This window comes from Euwallacea similis, chromosome 4 (assembly GCF_039881205.1).
Source record: "Euwallacea similis isolate ESF13 chromosome 4, ESF131.1, whole genome shotgun sequence".
Lineage (NCBI taxonomy): Eukaryota > Metazoa > Arthropoda > Insecta > Coleoptera > Curculionidae > Euwallacea > Euwallacea similis.
The window spans coordinates 146,180-161,824 of NC_089612.1; the positions used below are offsets into that span (position 1 = coordinate 146,180).

General features: G+C 32.6%; 6 protein-coding genes across 9 annotated transcripts; 4 read left to right on the forward strand and 2 right to left on the reverse strand.

The window, feature by feature from the left end:
- Window positions 1–542: 542 nt before the first annotated feature.
- On the forward strand, window positions 543–1,664 carry LOC136408214 (peroxisomal membrane protein 2). The gene is made up of 5 exons (XM_066389090.1): window positions 543–788; window positions 839–934; window positions 1,038–1,167; window positions 1,218–1,370; window positions 1,433–1,664. The coding sequence occupies exons 1-5, from the start codon at window positions 700–702 to the stop codon at window positions 1,523–1,525; spliced, it is 561 nt and encodes a 186-aa protein (XP_066245187.1). The 5' UTR covers window positions 543–699; the 3' UTR covers window positions 1,526–1,664.
- Window positions 1,665–1,863: 199 nt separating this feature from the next.
- On the reverse strand, window positions 1,864–6,021 carry LOC136408207 (sorting nexin-29). The gene is made up of 14 exons (XM_066389076.1): window positions 5,871–6,021; window positions 5,613–5,809; window positions 5,158–5,342; window positions 4,887–5,022; window positions 4,722–4,831; window positions 4,531–4,650; window positions 4,322–4,474; window positions 3,970–4,254; window positions 3,809–3,917; window positions 3,563–3,752; window positions 2,580–2,769; window positions 2,348–2,520; window positions 2,171–2,298; window positions 1,864–2,113 (listed from the first exon to the last, which is right to left on the reverse strand). Exons 2-14 carry the CDS (start codon window positions 5,711–5,713, stop codon window positions 2,032–2,034), a joined length of 1,962 nt encoding a protein of 653 aa, XP_066245173.1. The 5' UTR covers window positions 5,714–5,809; window positions 5,871–6,021; the 3' UTR covers window positions 1,864–2,031.
- Window positions 6,022–6,449: 428 nt separating this feature from the next.
- Window positions 6,450–9,068, forward strand: LOC136408158 (uncharacterized). 2 transcript variants are annotated; one of them, XM_066389002.1, is made up of 4 exons: window positions 6,450–6,540; window positions 6,700–6,808; window positions 7,269–7,465; window positions 7,529–9,068. In XM_066389002.1, exons 3-4 carry the CDS (start codon window positions 7,463–7,465, stop codon window positions 8,273–8,275), a joined length of 750 nt encoding a protein of 249 aa, XP_066245099.1. In that variant the 5' UTR covers window positions 6,450–6,540; window positions 6,700–6,808; window positions 7,269–7,462; the 3' UTR covers window positions 8,276–9,068. The 2 variants fall into 2 exon arrangements, with proteins under 2 accessions (XP_066245099.1, XP_066245098.1); XM_066389001.1 differs by lacking the exon at window positions 6,450–6,540 and having other exon boundaries at window positions 6,685–6,808.
- A 1,332-nt stretch (window positions 9,069–10,400) lies between these two features.
- AIMP2 (aaRS-interacting multifunctional protein 2) lies at window positions 10,401–12,134 on the forward strand. 2 transcript variants are annotated; one of them, XM_066389018.1, is made up of 4 exons: window positions 10,401–10,636; window positions 10,863–11,042; window positions 11,099–11,333; window positions 11,739–12,134. In XM_066389018.1, the coding sequence occupies exons 1-4, from the start codon at window positions 10,460–10,462 to the stop codon at window positions 12,098–12,100; spliced, it is 954 nt and encodes a 317-aa protein (XP_066245115.1). In that variant the 5' UTR covers window positions 10,401–10,459; the 3' UTR covers window positions 12,101–12,134. The 2 variants fall into 2 exon arrangements, with proteins under 2 accessions (XP_066245115.1, XP_066245116.1); XM_066389019.1 differs by having other exon boundaries at window positions 10,402–10,618.
- A 969-nt stretch (window positions 12,135–13,103) lies between these two features.
- Window positions 13,104–14,201, forward strand: LOC136408169 (actin maturation protease). Of its 2 annotated transcripts, XM_066389022.1 has the most exons (3): window positions 13,104–13,577; window positions 13,876–13,932; window positions 13,987–14,201. In XM_066389022.1, exons 1-3 carry the CDS (start codon window positions 13,207–13,209, stop codon window positions 14,168–14,170), a joined length of 612 nt encoding a protein of 203 aa, XP_066245119.1. In that variant the 5' UTR covers window positions 13,104–13,206; the 3' UTR covers window positions 14,171–14,201. The 2 variants fall into 2 exon arrangements, with proteins under 2 accessions (XP_066245119.1, XP_066245118.1); XM_066389021.1 differs by having other exon boundaries at window positions 13,106–13,577; window positions 13,876–14,201.
- Window positions 14,186–15,197, reverse strand: Pex7 (Peroxin 7). Its single transcript, XM_066389020.1, has one exon. It carries the CDS (start codon window positions 15,136–15,138, stop codon window positions 14,197–14,199), a length of 942 nt encoding a protein of 313 aa, XP_066245117.1. The 5' UTR covers window positions 15,139–15,197; the 3' UTR covers window positions 14,186–14,196.
- Window positions 15,198–15,645: the final 448 nt, after the last annotated feature.

Sequence of the window (15,645 nt, forward strand, 5' to 3'; positions counted from 1 at the left end):
ACCTATTGGGACGTGGTCGTGTATGAATTTTCTAGGTATAACTATTCATGGAATTGAATATCTCCCATATAATTTCGTAAAGAAAATTAATTTAACTAATTAACTAAACATTGGGAGCTATAGAATTCGAATTTGTGTTTAACTAAAGGTAAACCTGCAAGAATGATTATATTTATTATACTTAATTTTCGATGTAAATTTTTTAATGTTAGTCCGAATACACGGAGGCCAATAACTCGTGAGATTTGTTTGTATTTGACGTGTTTTTGGCACATTTTAGAACAAGTTGTTATAGTGATCCTTACAGCGGTCAAACACGGTAAAGTGATCAGACTTCATTTGTATCCAACGTTGCTAGATGCAACATCATAGCTTGGCGAATATTCTTATTTGACGGAATGCATAACCTTAAACCGTGCCATAAATTAAAAATTGCAAACAAAAAGATGCATTATCATAGTAATCAAAGTTTTTATCAATTTATTTAAAACTTAAAAACAGAAACGTCTTTCCGTAGCGTATGGAGAGGTGGGAGTTTGACGAGAGACAAAGTTCAAATACTAAAACTAGATCTCATTTAGGAGTGACTGCGCGTTGTTTTTTTCTAATATTTATTTGAGTTTCTAGCAGTTTACTAAATAGCTTATCACATTTCCTGTCGATTTATTGGACTTTCATAAAGAGCAACTATATCAAAACATGTCCCTCTCCAAACCAATTATTCAAGCTTTAAGTTTCTATTTTATGGAGTTGAATGAACATCCAATAAGGACTAAAGCAATTAGTTGGTAAGTATTTATAGCATAAGAGACGTGAATGCATGGGAATTTTCTTTTAGTTGCTTGGTAGCTCTAGCTGGAAATTATGTTTCCCAAAGAATCGCTGATGGTAAAATTATCAATTTCCATAACCTTGCAGCCTATGGAGCATTTGGGTAAGGTACAAGACATTGATTAAGATTTTAATGTAGTGTATGAAAATAACTTGGCCCCCAAACCATATTACATTTTTAAAATAAATTCTCCTGCTATATTTAGACTTCTTTTTGGTGGTTCAATTCCCCATTACTTCTACACATTCTTAGAATGGGCTGTACCTGAAGAAGCCTCCTTTGCTGTTGCCAAAAGACTAATTTTGGAAAGGCTAGTCTACTCTCCTTTATATCAGGTGCTTTACTTTTTTACTTGAAAGTACAAAACAATAACATTATATCATAGGCTTTCGCTCTTTATGCACTGGCCAGGTTTGAAGGCAAAGATCATGAAACTGCCCTTCAGCAGCTCAAGGGTTTATACTGGGTGGTACTGACATCTAGCTGGAAGTACTTAACCATTTTGCAATTCTTGAATCTTAGTGTGGTGCCCCCTATGGTGAGCTAATCATTTAATTATAATGTAAACAATGATTTTTATTAGATAAATATTTCTTTCAGCTAAGAGTTTTGGTTGTTAATTTAATAGGATTCTTCTGGACTATCTATCTGGCGAACCAAAGGCGCCAACAGGAAGTTACAAAGTCAAAATAGAATTTACTTATTATACTATTTTATATTATTTGTTACTCAATTCATTTTGTTGAAATATGGAGTTTGTTTTGTGTTGGAATAGATTCTCTGTATTCATGCGTCAAATTCGTATTTTTGAGATACATTCCTTTATAGAGAATATAGTATAGATTTATAACATTGTGTTGAGTTTTTCTATTTATTGGAGTATCTAGTCTTATTGTTTCATCTATTGTGGAACATACTGTATATTATTTCATAAAAGGGTTCTATACCTATAATAACAATTGATACAGTTAATGAGCGATGTAAGCAATTCTTTATTTTTATATGGAAATATCCTTGATTTTTGGCATTAATTATATGTGCTCTATAAATACATGTGTATATTAAAATTAAATAGGGAAATTCATATTCTCAAAATAATAATGCTTTATATAATAATAGGATTGACCTACTTAAATGAGTCAAATTGATACATTACCAGATCCCCACCTATCACAAGATTTAGCGTAAAACATTCCCTCTTATAAACCCGAATAATTGCTGGAATTGCCAGGCCGTCTTGAATTAAACATGTTCCTTTTAGCTTCATCTTCTTGTTGATCTCTACAAAATTTCAATATTTATAACAAAACAAAAAGCAAAAGTATGATGTGCTACTACTTGAAAAAAGACAAATGTTGCTCCAACAAAAATCTATTGCTGCAATGGGATAATTCCGGCCAATGGGCGATAACTTTTCTAAGGTAGATTTGCAGACGTTTTCGCCTTTCTTCAACTAAATTTGAATCCTAAAATTTTCCTTACAAACAAACTACCAAAAACGATTGGTTAGCGAACCTTCTTTCCAATGCTTTTCTTTGGAGGAAAATCAAATGTCCCCACGGCAGGATCTAGTTTCTTCAAATCGGAATGTAAAGCATAAAACTGTGCATATCTTCTGTATATATTCCATTCATCATTGCCTGCTCTGAGAAATATTTGGTATACGTGGTGAGAATTAGAACCTGATCCTAACAATAAGCCCAATTATAACAATTAATTTAGACATATGTGTAACAAAGAAATATACCAGTGAGGAATGCCGACGGAATCCACACGTTAACATTTCCTCTTGAGCCTTCAGTTTCCTGATCAACGCCCATGGGTCCTCTTAATTCTTCTAATTCACGCGTCAGTCGTTCTACAGTTGCGTCTTTTAGATGCAAGGTTTTTTGTAACATGACGTTAAAGTCCATCAGTTCTGCATGCATTTCTGCTACCTGATAAGTGTTGTCTTAATATTGCTTTTATTCAATACAGATTTTAAGAACCCCCACAGACTATATACTGCATTATGTGCATGCATTTATCAGACATCTGAAATCGATGACTGTACGCTCATACGTGGGTTTTTATGCCTTATTAAGCTTAATCCAACCAAAATATGGGCCATCCAAAAGTCTGTAGTTTACGGTGGTAATTTTAAAATTCTACTGGAGAAAAGCTTATGCAAAAACAAACTTACCCTACTTAAATTTTATATTTTGGAAAAACAAGGAGCAGGATGAAATCTTAGACTGCGCCTTATTTTAAACTTATTGATTCAACAATCTGTCAGTAAAAACATAGTTTATTCATACCCAAACGATATCTGGAATATACGTAACGATGAAAACGTATTGATAAGGGAATACAAAGAAAAGTGGAGCATACACCTAAAAAGCTCAAATTTTTTCACGGATTCCAGATGAGTTTAGGGAAACACGCATCAATATTTTTTCATTAGGTTATGGTATGCCTATAGATTGGCAAAAAAGGCCAGTGAAGGGCCAAACAGACTAAACACTACTAGGAAAACTGCTGGGATCGGACATCCACAAAATCTCACTTAACGCCATAATTGTCTTCTTAGAAAATTAAAACTGTTCGTAAGATATTGAGGATATTGACACACAATAGATTTTTAGGTTACGGTGGAAGGACACATTAATGCCCAATCATAATTAATCTAATCTATCCTTTTCCAAGCGAAACTTACTAGTTCTTTTGACACTTAAAATATATTATTCTCACCTGTACAAGCTTTTGTTCATAAACTTTGGCCTCTCCTTTATAATCCGGTGGAGTTTCTAGTTGTAATCCATCTAATGCCTTTTGCATACTTTCATCATCCCGCCTGAGCATTTGTATTGCGCCCACATACTTTTTAACTTGCTGTTTAAGTGCGTCATTCTCTTTGCTTAATAGTTTAATCCTTTCATCTCTAACGAAAAAATAATAATCTGTTTTTTAGTTCCGAATTGACTGTTATTATCCTACCGTCTTCTAATCTCTTCCAGATTCTTGTTTTCAACCACAGTCAAGACTGCTGATATGTCTGTAGGTACTTCTAAAATATCATCTGATGAGTCTGGAGGTTCATTGCAATCTAAAATCATTTCTTTGATAATTTTTCTCTCAAAATATTCATTATCAAATACCTCTTATCCGTTCCACTGATACTGGAGTTAATTCTCCGATATTATTTTGATTAATTGGAGTTAAACTCTCAGGTACAGTTGATGAAAATCTGTGCTTTCCCATATCCATAGGGAGATTTCTAGTGCCCTTCCGTTTCTCGCTGTATTCGCTGTCCTTTTCTAGCGATTTTTCAGTATGATGAAGCTGAACTTTATCACTTTGTCTAATACTGTCTGATTGGATATTTTCCTGAGCTATTACACTGCCAGTTGAATGTGGATTTTCCATATCTTCAGTGTTGACAACTAAGTATAAGGAACAAAATTATCATTGAAATACTAGGTACATCATATAAAGATTACTAAATTGGACCTTTATGTTTATTTTCTAAGCTACTGCTATCAGAACAAGTGCTCAAACTCGAATTAGAGGGAATGCTTGTAGAAAGCACAGTATCATCATCCTCAAAGGAAATTATCTTCCTTGCAACCTTTTTTTTACTTTTAGTATTCCTAATTTTATTGTCTGAAACAAAGTTGTTTTAGAAATAAAAATTAGCAAAATTTGATGGTGAAAATTACCAGGAATTGGTACTGCTATAACTGGCTCATCATGGTGATTTATCAGCACTGGTCTTGGTGATATAGATACATTAAATTCCAATTTATCAATGCTTATTGCAAATAAGATGGATCCCAAACCTGTCATGTAATATAAAAAAGTAAAGTATTGTGGTGGGATTTACCTAAATAATTCATAGCTCATTGCTTACCTGCTGCCATATTGGGTAACATGCTGTTTCTCTCTTCATCTCTAATAATGGCCCAGGATTCATAATGATCTTTCAAAATATTTTTGTCACTTAAAACAATGTGAAAATATCTATAAATTTTTCTTCTATATCTTATCAATAGCTTTATTATTAGATATAACAAACCTTTCTAATGATTTTTCATTTAAAGAAGCCCTTATCCAAGCTTTACATCTACCAATGTCAGTCCACACATGTTTCAAAATGTTAAATCTTTCCTGTTCATGACTTGTAAGGTGATTTTCAATAAATGCCCAAAAGGCTAAAAAAGTGTGGTAGAAATAAAGGTTTTAGCATCACACAATTTGAAACAATAACACAAAAATGTTTCAAAATGAGAAAAGATGTGAAAAATATATGCAGCTACAAGGGTAAAAACATTCACATGATTACTTACAAACACTCTCTTGTTTGATATTTAAACTATGTGCCACAATATCAGAAACTTGTTTCAACTTTGTATTAACTTGATTTGTTAAAGGTTTAGTTCGAAGTCCATGTAAAAATACAGCTTCGAGGCAAATGCATAAACCTGCTACATGTGAGTCAAATTCAGTTGCTAATATATTTTTACCTCCATACCTAAAGAAAAAATGTACTTAGGTCTAATTTAAATCCTTTTTGTAGTATTAAATTGTCTTAACATAAAGAGTGGAAAATACTCAATATGAAGAAAGGTGTCTGGAGTAAATGCTAATTCAGAGTTCAATAATGGTATTAGGTATGAGCAAGTATGAAATAAGCAGTAAACACTCGATGTTTAATTTTCCCACTGTTTACTTCTTAAGAACTCTGAATTAGTGTTAATTAGTTATTGAGAAAACAAAATAGAAATCACTTATATAAAAATACCTCCTTTGGCATCGCTGAACATAATCTAGCAATTGCTTCAATAGATTATCGGGATCTTCAGGTCGGCTGTTTGTATTTAATAATAGAGTTCCTGTGGACATCAGTTTTAACAACTATTAACTACAAAGAGTGATAAGTAGCACACTCAACTATAATATTTATAATAACTATTCTAGTCTTGCTGAGGCATTGCATTTCTGGGAAGAGATATGAAAATATAGGTCCAAAAAAGTTAGGTAAAATAATCCAAGGGCATACCATGTTTTTTTTTTTGTCATTAGCAGATTCTTGAGTAAATTGCTGTGATTTATTTTTCAATTACATGTTTTCTGTTTGTCGTTTTATTTCCTTATATTTCTTTTAATTCTAAAAACTAAAAAACATATACACCATAACCCCCACAAGGAGCAAACTACTGACTTAAGTATAATGTATAGAAGGAGGTGGTGACGACAAAGTGTCGTTGTCATTCTGTGGTGTCGACACTGTTGCCAATTCCACGACATTCTTTCGATTTTCCCTAAATACTTGTGAGGTCGCAAGAAATCTACTAGAACCGGCTTGGGAGCGCACTTTATTTATTACTTGATAGAAACTCATAAATTTCATTCTCCGGGGTTAAAATTTTTTTTTAAATCGTACTTTGTATAGTCTGAGGTTTCGTAAAACGTCCTTTCACCACCTATGGCGAATAAAATGTCTAATATTCATCGTAAAACTGTAACTTTTAAAGTGAGCTGCAGCTCTGCAATCTAGCGTTACTTCTTTATAGCTACAGTAATTGATCTCCTAACCTAAAATAATTAAAACATAAATTTGAATTTGCATAGAAATTAAATCAAGATAAGCAGAACATGTCCAAATGAAATCACTCTATAATCCTATCAATATAGAGAGAAATTATTCATCGATGAACTGTAAAAATTAGGTAAATACACAGTTCTTTTTTATGCAAGTGGGATGTGATCTTTTCAATGTGTAAAATCTTAGAAGTTCCAAATTTTAAAGTCCGGTTTTTCCGTTCATAATTCTGTTTTCTCCCTGTGATCTTTAAATACTCTAATAGAAAATTAAATTCTATTGATAGTGATGGGAACAGTGTGTCTATGGAAAATATAGTCCAATCCAGAAAAAATACTAGTGGAATATATTGAAGAAGAATTAACTTATATAGGTGAAGATGTTATAGAGTTAAGGTAAATTAAACAAGGTTTCTTATGCCATAGATATTCAAAGTATCTCTCAAAATAAGAACATAAATTGAACAATATATTCTAGGCTCTCAAAGTAGAATGAGAATGTTATATAAACATGTATCAAAAAACTATCCAGAGCTTAAAAGGTTAGTTTTGGAAGATGGGTTTTAATTCATCTCATAAATTTATTATTCAATTAGAGGTTTTAAATGAAAATAATTTAATTAATAATTTAATTAGCAAAATTCCAGAAAATGTCATTGTAAAAAAATTTAATTTCTTGTTTAAGTAAATATTAATAAAAATGGCCCTTAGGATCTAACTTTCACAACCTGTATATGGAGAAAAAAGTGTTCTTTGATACATGTTTATATGCAGTTTTGATCCCTTTTAGGACCTAGAATATGTTAAATTTATAGCACTTTTCTCTGATGCACCTTATATATAAAATTGTATTTAGCAGTGAAGATGAATATGCAAATTTAATGAGAGATAGAGAAGCAGCTCTTACTTCTCTAAAAATATCTCCTGCTATTGTGAAAGTATTTCCTACTATTGAGGAAGTACCTCCTGCAACTACGTCTTTTGATCTTCCTATGGAAGTAGTTCCCATTTCTGAAGAAATAATTTCTGCTTCAAGGCCTGTTAATATAAATGGTAAATTGAAAATGGTTCACATTAAATTAAATTAATAAATTGGCATTTAATGTCCTTAAAAAGGACTTATTTTCAGAATTTCAACACTTGCTTGATGTGAATCAGGAAGAACATGATGCAGTTGCTAAAACACAATTGGAAAATCAACTTGCATTATGCTCCAATGAACTTATGATACCTTGGAGTGAACAATTACTCAATCGAACCTATGCAGCATTTTGTGAAGAGATTGGAAGGATGAAAATTGAAAATTTTTATGACAATTGGGTCAAAAAAACTATAATAGTGATCTCAAGGGCTCTTAATAATGGTGTGGTTGAGGACGTGCCAATAGTTAATATAATGATATGTGGAAAAATAGTTTCTGTTGCACAATCCTTCGGATTCAAGTGGATACTAATTGAAGATCAAAACATGGAAAGGGTATTGTGCAGGTTAAATATCCCAAAACAAATACCAGAGCCTCAAGAAAATAAACCATCAGGACAATATGATAGTGCTAGAGATGCCATATTAATTGAGGCTATGGAATCTAGAACCAAAGACTTAAAAACAAAGCTAAACCAGTTGTTTGTAGATTCAAGGGAAGATTTACTTGGAAGAAAGGCTATGGTGAAGGGTGGAATGTACATACTTAAAGGAGAAAAGATGATATTTGTTAATAAGTGTTGGTATGCAAATGAAATGGAAGAGTTTTATTTTCACAAAATGGCTGTAATTGGAAGAAAAAATTGGTTGTTAGAGAGGGAATCCCCAGTTTGTAAGCTAGGGTCAAACTACCTAAAGAATGTACGTTATGATATGACATGATCTCATGTTATTACTTATCGTCTTTCTGAGAATTTGTCCAGATGGACAACTTAGTCGCGCGATACCTCTTCTATCCAACATTGCTTTTTCCTAAGTTGGAATATTAAGTTTTTACACTTGAATGACGCCACTACAGCATGCAGGTGGTATTACTCGTGTACTCGAAGGGCGCCGGTACATCGCCCTGGTGTACTGGCACCGTACGTTTTAGAATAGGATATGTTTCTGGAACTTGATTTGTTTGTTTGATTTAATATAAATTTTTTATTTCGGCCTGCAGTTTCGGCAAAAGTCTGAGTTCAGCAATATTCTGAAGCAGTCTTACAAGTGAAAATAACGGTTTAAAAATTTTAATGCTCTATAAATATAGATATAGATCAGATCATTTATGTGCAAAATATCCAACGGGAGCGACAATGACAAAGTAGAAGGTGTGAGAAGACGAAAAATTGGAACTATAGATAGCGAAAATGAAACTACGGAAGATGTACAGTTCAGAATGGGTACTGTGCAGAGAATGTCAAGAAATGTTGTCAAATATGCAATTTATATGTCGCAAAAAATGAACAGGTCCACACATAGCTTCAAATATAAAAGAACCAGTCGATTTTTTTTAACTGTTATTTATCACTGAATTCATTGACAAAATAGTTTGTAACAAAGAGGAATTATAAGGTTTGTTCTGATCGTAGTAAACCTAGCGGTAAGACGTGAAATCAATTATTTTGATACGTGCTGAAAAATTGGGAATGCATTTCGGGGATTGTTTTATAAAACATCATATAAAAATCCATTATTGCATGTAACATGTAACATATTTTGTTTTATATAATGTAAAAATAGGATATAAAATAAATAAATTGTTGAAATTTTATTATTTGATTACGTTTCTTTGAGTATATAAATATTTTGAAGAATCTGTAAAACGCTTCCCCAATATACCAGATATCGTCTCAAGTTGCTAGTTTGAATGAAAGAATAACCTTTAGTGCAAATAGTTAATATTGGAATGGCTATGTATGTAATTTTAAAATGACTAAAATTGCTTTGAAAAAACAGATTTTTTTTAACAAATTTACATTTCCGACTAAAGAGCGTTAGTTTTTTTTGTTTAACTAATAGTTGGATAGTTACGCAATATAATAGCAATTAGCAGTTATTGCTAATTCTAATTAAATATTGTACAAAAGTGAGTCTCTAAAAAAAGCATAGGTTAAATAGATTTCAACAAGAAACAGAAAAAAGGAAAATAGTAATATTAATCATTTTGCCCCTCTTAAACGTTCAAATGAAAGCCACTCTGCTCTTGGATCTTGATTACAAAGCCTTCTTCCAAGCTCTAGTGGCATTAGGAGAAAGAGTAATGTACTTACATTTACATAAAACATTTAGACATTATTGCCATAAACAAATTTCTTAGTCAAAATTTTATTTTTACAGTTTAAACAAAGGCTTACTAATTCAAAGGACCATAAATAGGACTGCAATAGATTTACCACACTCAAGGTAAATTAAAAGGTTCTATTTTGTAAGTGAAATTAATTTTCTTTCTGAAAAGCCAATTTTCTTCACTATTTTTTATTTATTGGGGAGTCTGGGAATATTTAAATCCTAAATTTACGGGTTCATTTCGACTGAATTTGATTCATTTGGAACTATTGTTAGAAGATATTTTTGGTTTGGGTCAAAAGTGATATACATTTGTATGTTTCACATTGGCTTCATCATGAGGGTTTCCAGTGATGTTTCTGGATCTCGGTCAATGTAACTGAAATTTGTAGTTTTTTTTAATCGAAATTGCAGAACTCGTACGCCTTTGACTCAGATACACCTGCAGCGTTGCCAATTGTAAAGTTAAAGTTAAGAAATAGTTTTTTGTTATTTAAGCATGCAAGTCTGTAAACATGATGAAAATGTTTAAATTCAATTCCACAGTGGTTCTATAATATTTCTGGCACATGTACTTTTTCTTGTCATACACTGAAAGTTATATAATTTTTTTTCAAAAGAAAATAACAACCATGGTAGACCTGACACATATCAGCTGATGTTTTATGCCGAACAGTGTCGTCGGGTTGGAAGAATCGAATAAAAAAATACAAAACTGGTCTAGTAGCTGTTGGATTACGTTATTTCTAGGAATAGTTGGCAAGCAAAAACTAAAAAGATATAATTAAAGGCATTATGAAGGCCCCTATAAAAATGTACCATTTAAAACCCCTGGTTGTTCACGATTTTGCTGTGGAGATCCCCAAGTGCATGTACGAATTGAGTAACATTCATGAATCCAAAGCTGGTCAGCACGTTGCAGCTTCTACCCAAAAGTTGGACATATTCGACCAGGTTAAACAGTTTTTAAAGGTTTTTTTATCTTTTATTTATTTAATCACTGCTTTGTTTTTTAATTATTAAATCAACGCTTTCCATAATATTTCCATTTATACTTCCTTAAAATTTCAACCCCAATCTCCAAAACTTCACAATATTGCAAAGAAAAAAATAATAAATAAAGTGCGTTATTTGATATCTATAATCTAAACTATATGAAAATGAAAAATAAGGTATTTATTTAAGAATTTGACCTTAGAGCTGCCAGGGAGTACCTGGAATGGCTCAACTAGAAGCTAGACAAAAGGACATTTTAGCACAACTGGCCCAGTTAAAACAACAAATATTTAGCCTGAAACAAGATTTGAACATTCAGAATGGGGCTGCCTCAAGTGAATTACCAAAAACAGCACCACAGTGTTATGAAACTCCAACAAAAGTAAGCAACAATAAGCAGTTTCATGACTAAAACCTCATAAGGTGATATTTTTTTAGGTCAGTTCTTTTCCTGATAGCTTAGTTATTACAGTCAACCCATCAGCTCCACCTTATTTCTTGGAGCTGCTACAGCAGTTACTGCGCAATGATGTAGCTTTGGTTGTCACCTCATATCTACACTCGTCAATATCCTTACTTCCAGACCTTGCAGTGCAACTGAAAAAAACTTTAGAGAAGTTTCAACCAGTAGCAGGAGTGCCAGTGATCGTTGTTAGTCTGATTTGGAAGAACAGTAAGCGATTTATTTGTTTAATTAATGCACCCTTTATTGTGGGATGTGTGCCTGTAAAGAGTTTACCACTTGCTATTATTTAATTATGCTTACACCAGATATACATGTGTTCATAAAAGGAATATTTTCCTTACGAATGTATGGCAAAGTGGCTTTACCTCAAATATTTACAATCTCAAAATACCACTTTCCGTTTGGTCAATTGTAATCAGAATGCAGTAAAGTATTATACTTTCACTACTTGTTAGGTAAATAATAAGTACTTAACATGGGTGAAAGTATCTATACCACACTCAATTAGTGATTTGCAATTGTTACAATCATTGTGTGGTAAAGTACTATTTTCCATATTGGTTAATAATATTTCAATCTCCATCGTTGTAATTTTCTATTTTCTCTAATCAGTCAACTCAAACTCTGAAATACTTCTGGCACACACATTGGTCTCTGGAGAGGTGAACGTGTTACGATACTTATCACGACTGGCAACTACAAACCTTTCATATGACTCTGACAGGCATTCTCTTGAACTTGACTCACTCTTGGACCAGTGCTACCTATTAGCCCGCACAAAGACCAAGGCTGAGCGAACAAATATTTTTCAAGTTTTGAACAAATCGTTGGGCAAATTTCCATGGTTGGTAGGACGAGATCAAATCAGCATTGTTGATATTGCTGCATTTTCGGCTATCAGACAGAGTGGAATATCGAACGAACTTAATGCTAATTTAACGAAATGGTACCAGCAATGTGCTAGTTTAGCTTAAACATTAATATATCAATTAATTAATAAAAAATTGCTTTATTATCGTTTCACAAATACATATGGTTGATAAAATATAACCAATCCCATAAAACTAAACAAAATAGTACAATCGATAAATTAAACAGAATAGCTCCCTCACAATATTTAGCTCATTAAAAATATTAAAAATAAACCTGTCTGTGGTTATACTAAATTTCTCAGCAGATTCAGGTTTCAGAAGCTCTTTGGCGTATTGAATTAAATTTTGTTGTGTTAGGAAGATATATCGCAACGAAACTACACATTCTTGATTGTAATGCCCTTATTGCTGTAATATATCTAGGCAGATACCAATGGTTGTATTAATTCATTTTGAATAGACAAACATTCATTTAATTTAGTGATGAGATATTCGTGGTTTTCCGAGTAAAAAACCTAAAATATTGCCTTGTCCTAGCTTAATTAGGTTTTCTACCAACTGATACAGTTGGTCTCATGACAAACATGAGTTTTCGTATATATAATAACATCTAGTTTGGCAGAAAGAGTTTGCATTTTATGGGCAGTGCTGAAATCTAAAAGTGTTGACTGTCCGCGGATATTTACGATTTGTAGTATTTTCTTGGTCACAATTTTGTCATCTAATTCTTGCATAGCTATAGAAGTATCATAACTGCTTTACATTAGGAAGCTTTAATCGAAATTCGATAGTTTCAGAGGTTTATTGTCATTGATACTATTAAATCTGGTTAGTTTGAGAGATCGTGAATACGTAGTAACAGGTATTTATCAATGTTTTTCGCGCATTAGTTTCTTTGTTGCCGAAAGACTTCCTATCCTATCCAATCAATGGTGAGATAGTAACTATTTAGAATATATTAGTGTTGTTTTATACTATAAGAAAGCGCGTTCTATCAATACGCACTACGAAGCATTGTTGCGAAGTAGAATAACAGTTGTCAATTTACACTGTTTGTTCTTCGTTTTTGTGGTTAGGTTTCATATTTATTTCTAATTTTTATTTAAAGTAGTACAGATCTCCCAATGTCAAAAATATTCTTAATTTTATCTAATTTTCTATAAATTTGTTCTTTTTATATCTTAAATTTATGTGTTATTACTACTGTTATGAATTTTACCTGGGCTGACCCTTATCCCGATCTGCACAAAGTATGCACTTTATTCAGTCGAACAGACCTAGTTAATCCCTTGAAGTGGTACTATACTCCTTTATTGGGATATTTACAAAATGGCCCACAATGCGGCCTAGTTGCATTGGCCATTTTAATGGAACAACCTTCTAAAGAATTAGTAGATACAGTTTTTAAATATGCCCAAAACATGGGATTTAGCCATAATGGAGAAATTTTCAGCACCAATTTTATGTATTCATTGGCAAAAGAGTTTATTAGAGACAAGGGTATAGAAATTTATAATGGTAATCTAGAGAGTCAAGAAATTGTGGATGTCTTATTAAATAGAGGGAAGTTGTTGGTACCGTATCCTTTTGTCAAATATACAGTTGAAAACATACATGAAAAAATGTTATAACCCTTTACTTTCTTCCACAAAATAAGTGTTATAAATAATGTCCATCTTTCGACACCTAGCAATTTGAATAAAATTAAAATTAGGATAATTTTCTATTTTACTAGATCTTTTTCAAATTAAAGCATGTTAAGAGCTTTATAATTAAACTTTATTTTCTCTTGAAAAGATTACCAATTGTTAATTAAAACACTACTTGTGCTGACTTTTCGAGTATACACTGTGAAATTAATACTTAATGATTCTCAGTTATGACACTAATAAGGACAACTCACCAGGGCTGCATGGAGGACACAAAGCACATTGGTGTGTTGTGTCAGGTGTTATTCAGACCCAAGATAATGTTTTTGTCATTGCCAGGCATGGGAAAGCTAAAAATGTTGCAATTTGGAACCTGAGAGATTTAGCTCAAAGTAATTTACAGCTTTTTGAATTTTCTCCAGATAGAAAGCTGCAAGATTTAGAATATAAGTTGCCAGAGGGTGGTATTGCTGGACCTCTAGGTTTAAACAGTCAAAGTGTTTTAATTTATGACGTTCATTAACATAAAATAGAAAGATTATTTTGTGACTAAATTTTATTTGTCATGATTGTATTCATATTTGACTTGAATACCATTACTGAACAGTCCCAACTACAATCTGCTAACTGACCCAATTCATGCCTGCACCAATCAAGGCCTGACACCAATCCTGTATGATGTCTAAAAACTTCCAATTTTCTCCCTAATCTTATATCACTTATCTGTGTGAAACAATTAAAAGAAGTTGAGGCAATGATGTTATTAAAATGAGGTGAAAACCTAACTTTACCCACTGCCCTTTCACTTCCTTTAAGTTGAAATAATGGTTGGAGATAATTCCGTATGTCCCAATATCTTATTAAACTATCACTTGCACTAGTCACTAAAATGTGTTCTTGCTGTAAATTCCAATCAGTGCTTAAAACCTCTGCATCATGCACCTTAATAGTTGCTAAATATTTTGGAGTAACGTTGCTCCATAGTTTTAATGTTCCATCTGATGATATTGAGGAAATGAGATTTGTTATTTTTGGGGAGAATTGGGCTTCATGTATTGCACCTGAATGTCCATTAAAACTTCGTATACATTGACATGTTTCTGCGTCCCATATTTTTAAGGTACAATCCCACGAGGCACTTAATATTACAAATTCAGTTTTCCAGTCAACACTCGAAACTTCCAGATTATGAGCAGAGAAACTTGACTGAAGTCTGTTTTCAGTTAAACTCCATAACTGCAGTGTTCCATCTTCAGATGAAGTTAAAATTAATTTTGAAGAGGGAGACCATTGTACGTCAAGCAAAGCGTTCGGCCAGTCGTGTGCTGTTACCTCTTGAATTTTTCCATATGGGGTTATATTAAGCGTACATAATGTTCCATTTCCAAAAATTCCATTGTCTGCATTTGTGGTTAGGGCTAGTAACGATGGGTTTAAAGGAGAGAATTGAACACTGAAAGGCTGCTTGTTTTTAGTGAAAAATACGGACATCACCTCCTTATTACTGAACTTTCATTCCAACTAATGTAGTTTCATTAGTAAAGTCAAGTAATTGAATTCGAACAACAAAATTATGTATTATAATATCATGGAACCTTGAACCCACGTTACAAGGTTACTTGCAAATCGAATATTTGATGCGTAATGCGGTGCAATTTGGGTTTTTTGTAGATTTACAAACTTGCTTATCGCAGTGTAGGGTGGTTACTTTCAGTGCTTTCCACTTATGATAAGACATAAGATATACTGAATATTTGATTTCTGGAATAGATAGAGCTTCCAATAAAACTGGGTAATGGTTAGCTTCATCTTAGCCATTGAGGAATTTGAATAAATTTGAGTAGTTTTCCATTTGCAAGAATTGCTTAACTCTACTCTCCTGCTGTTTCTACTATGTCTTCTGTAAGTTCTGCTTTGTAATCACAGAAAATTTCTATAATAAGTTTATATATAGTAGACTACTGCACAATATTTATTAATTCCCATAGCACGGATGAT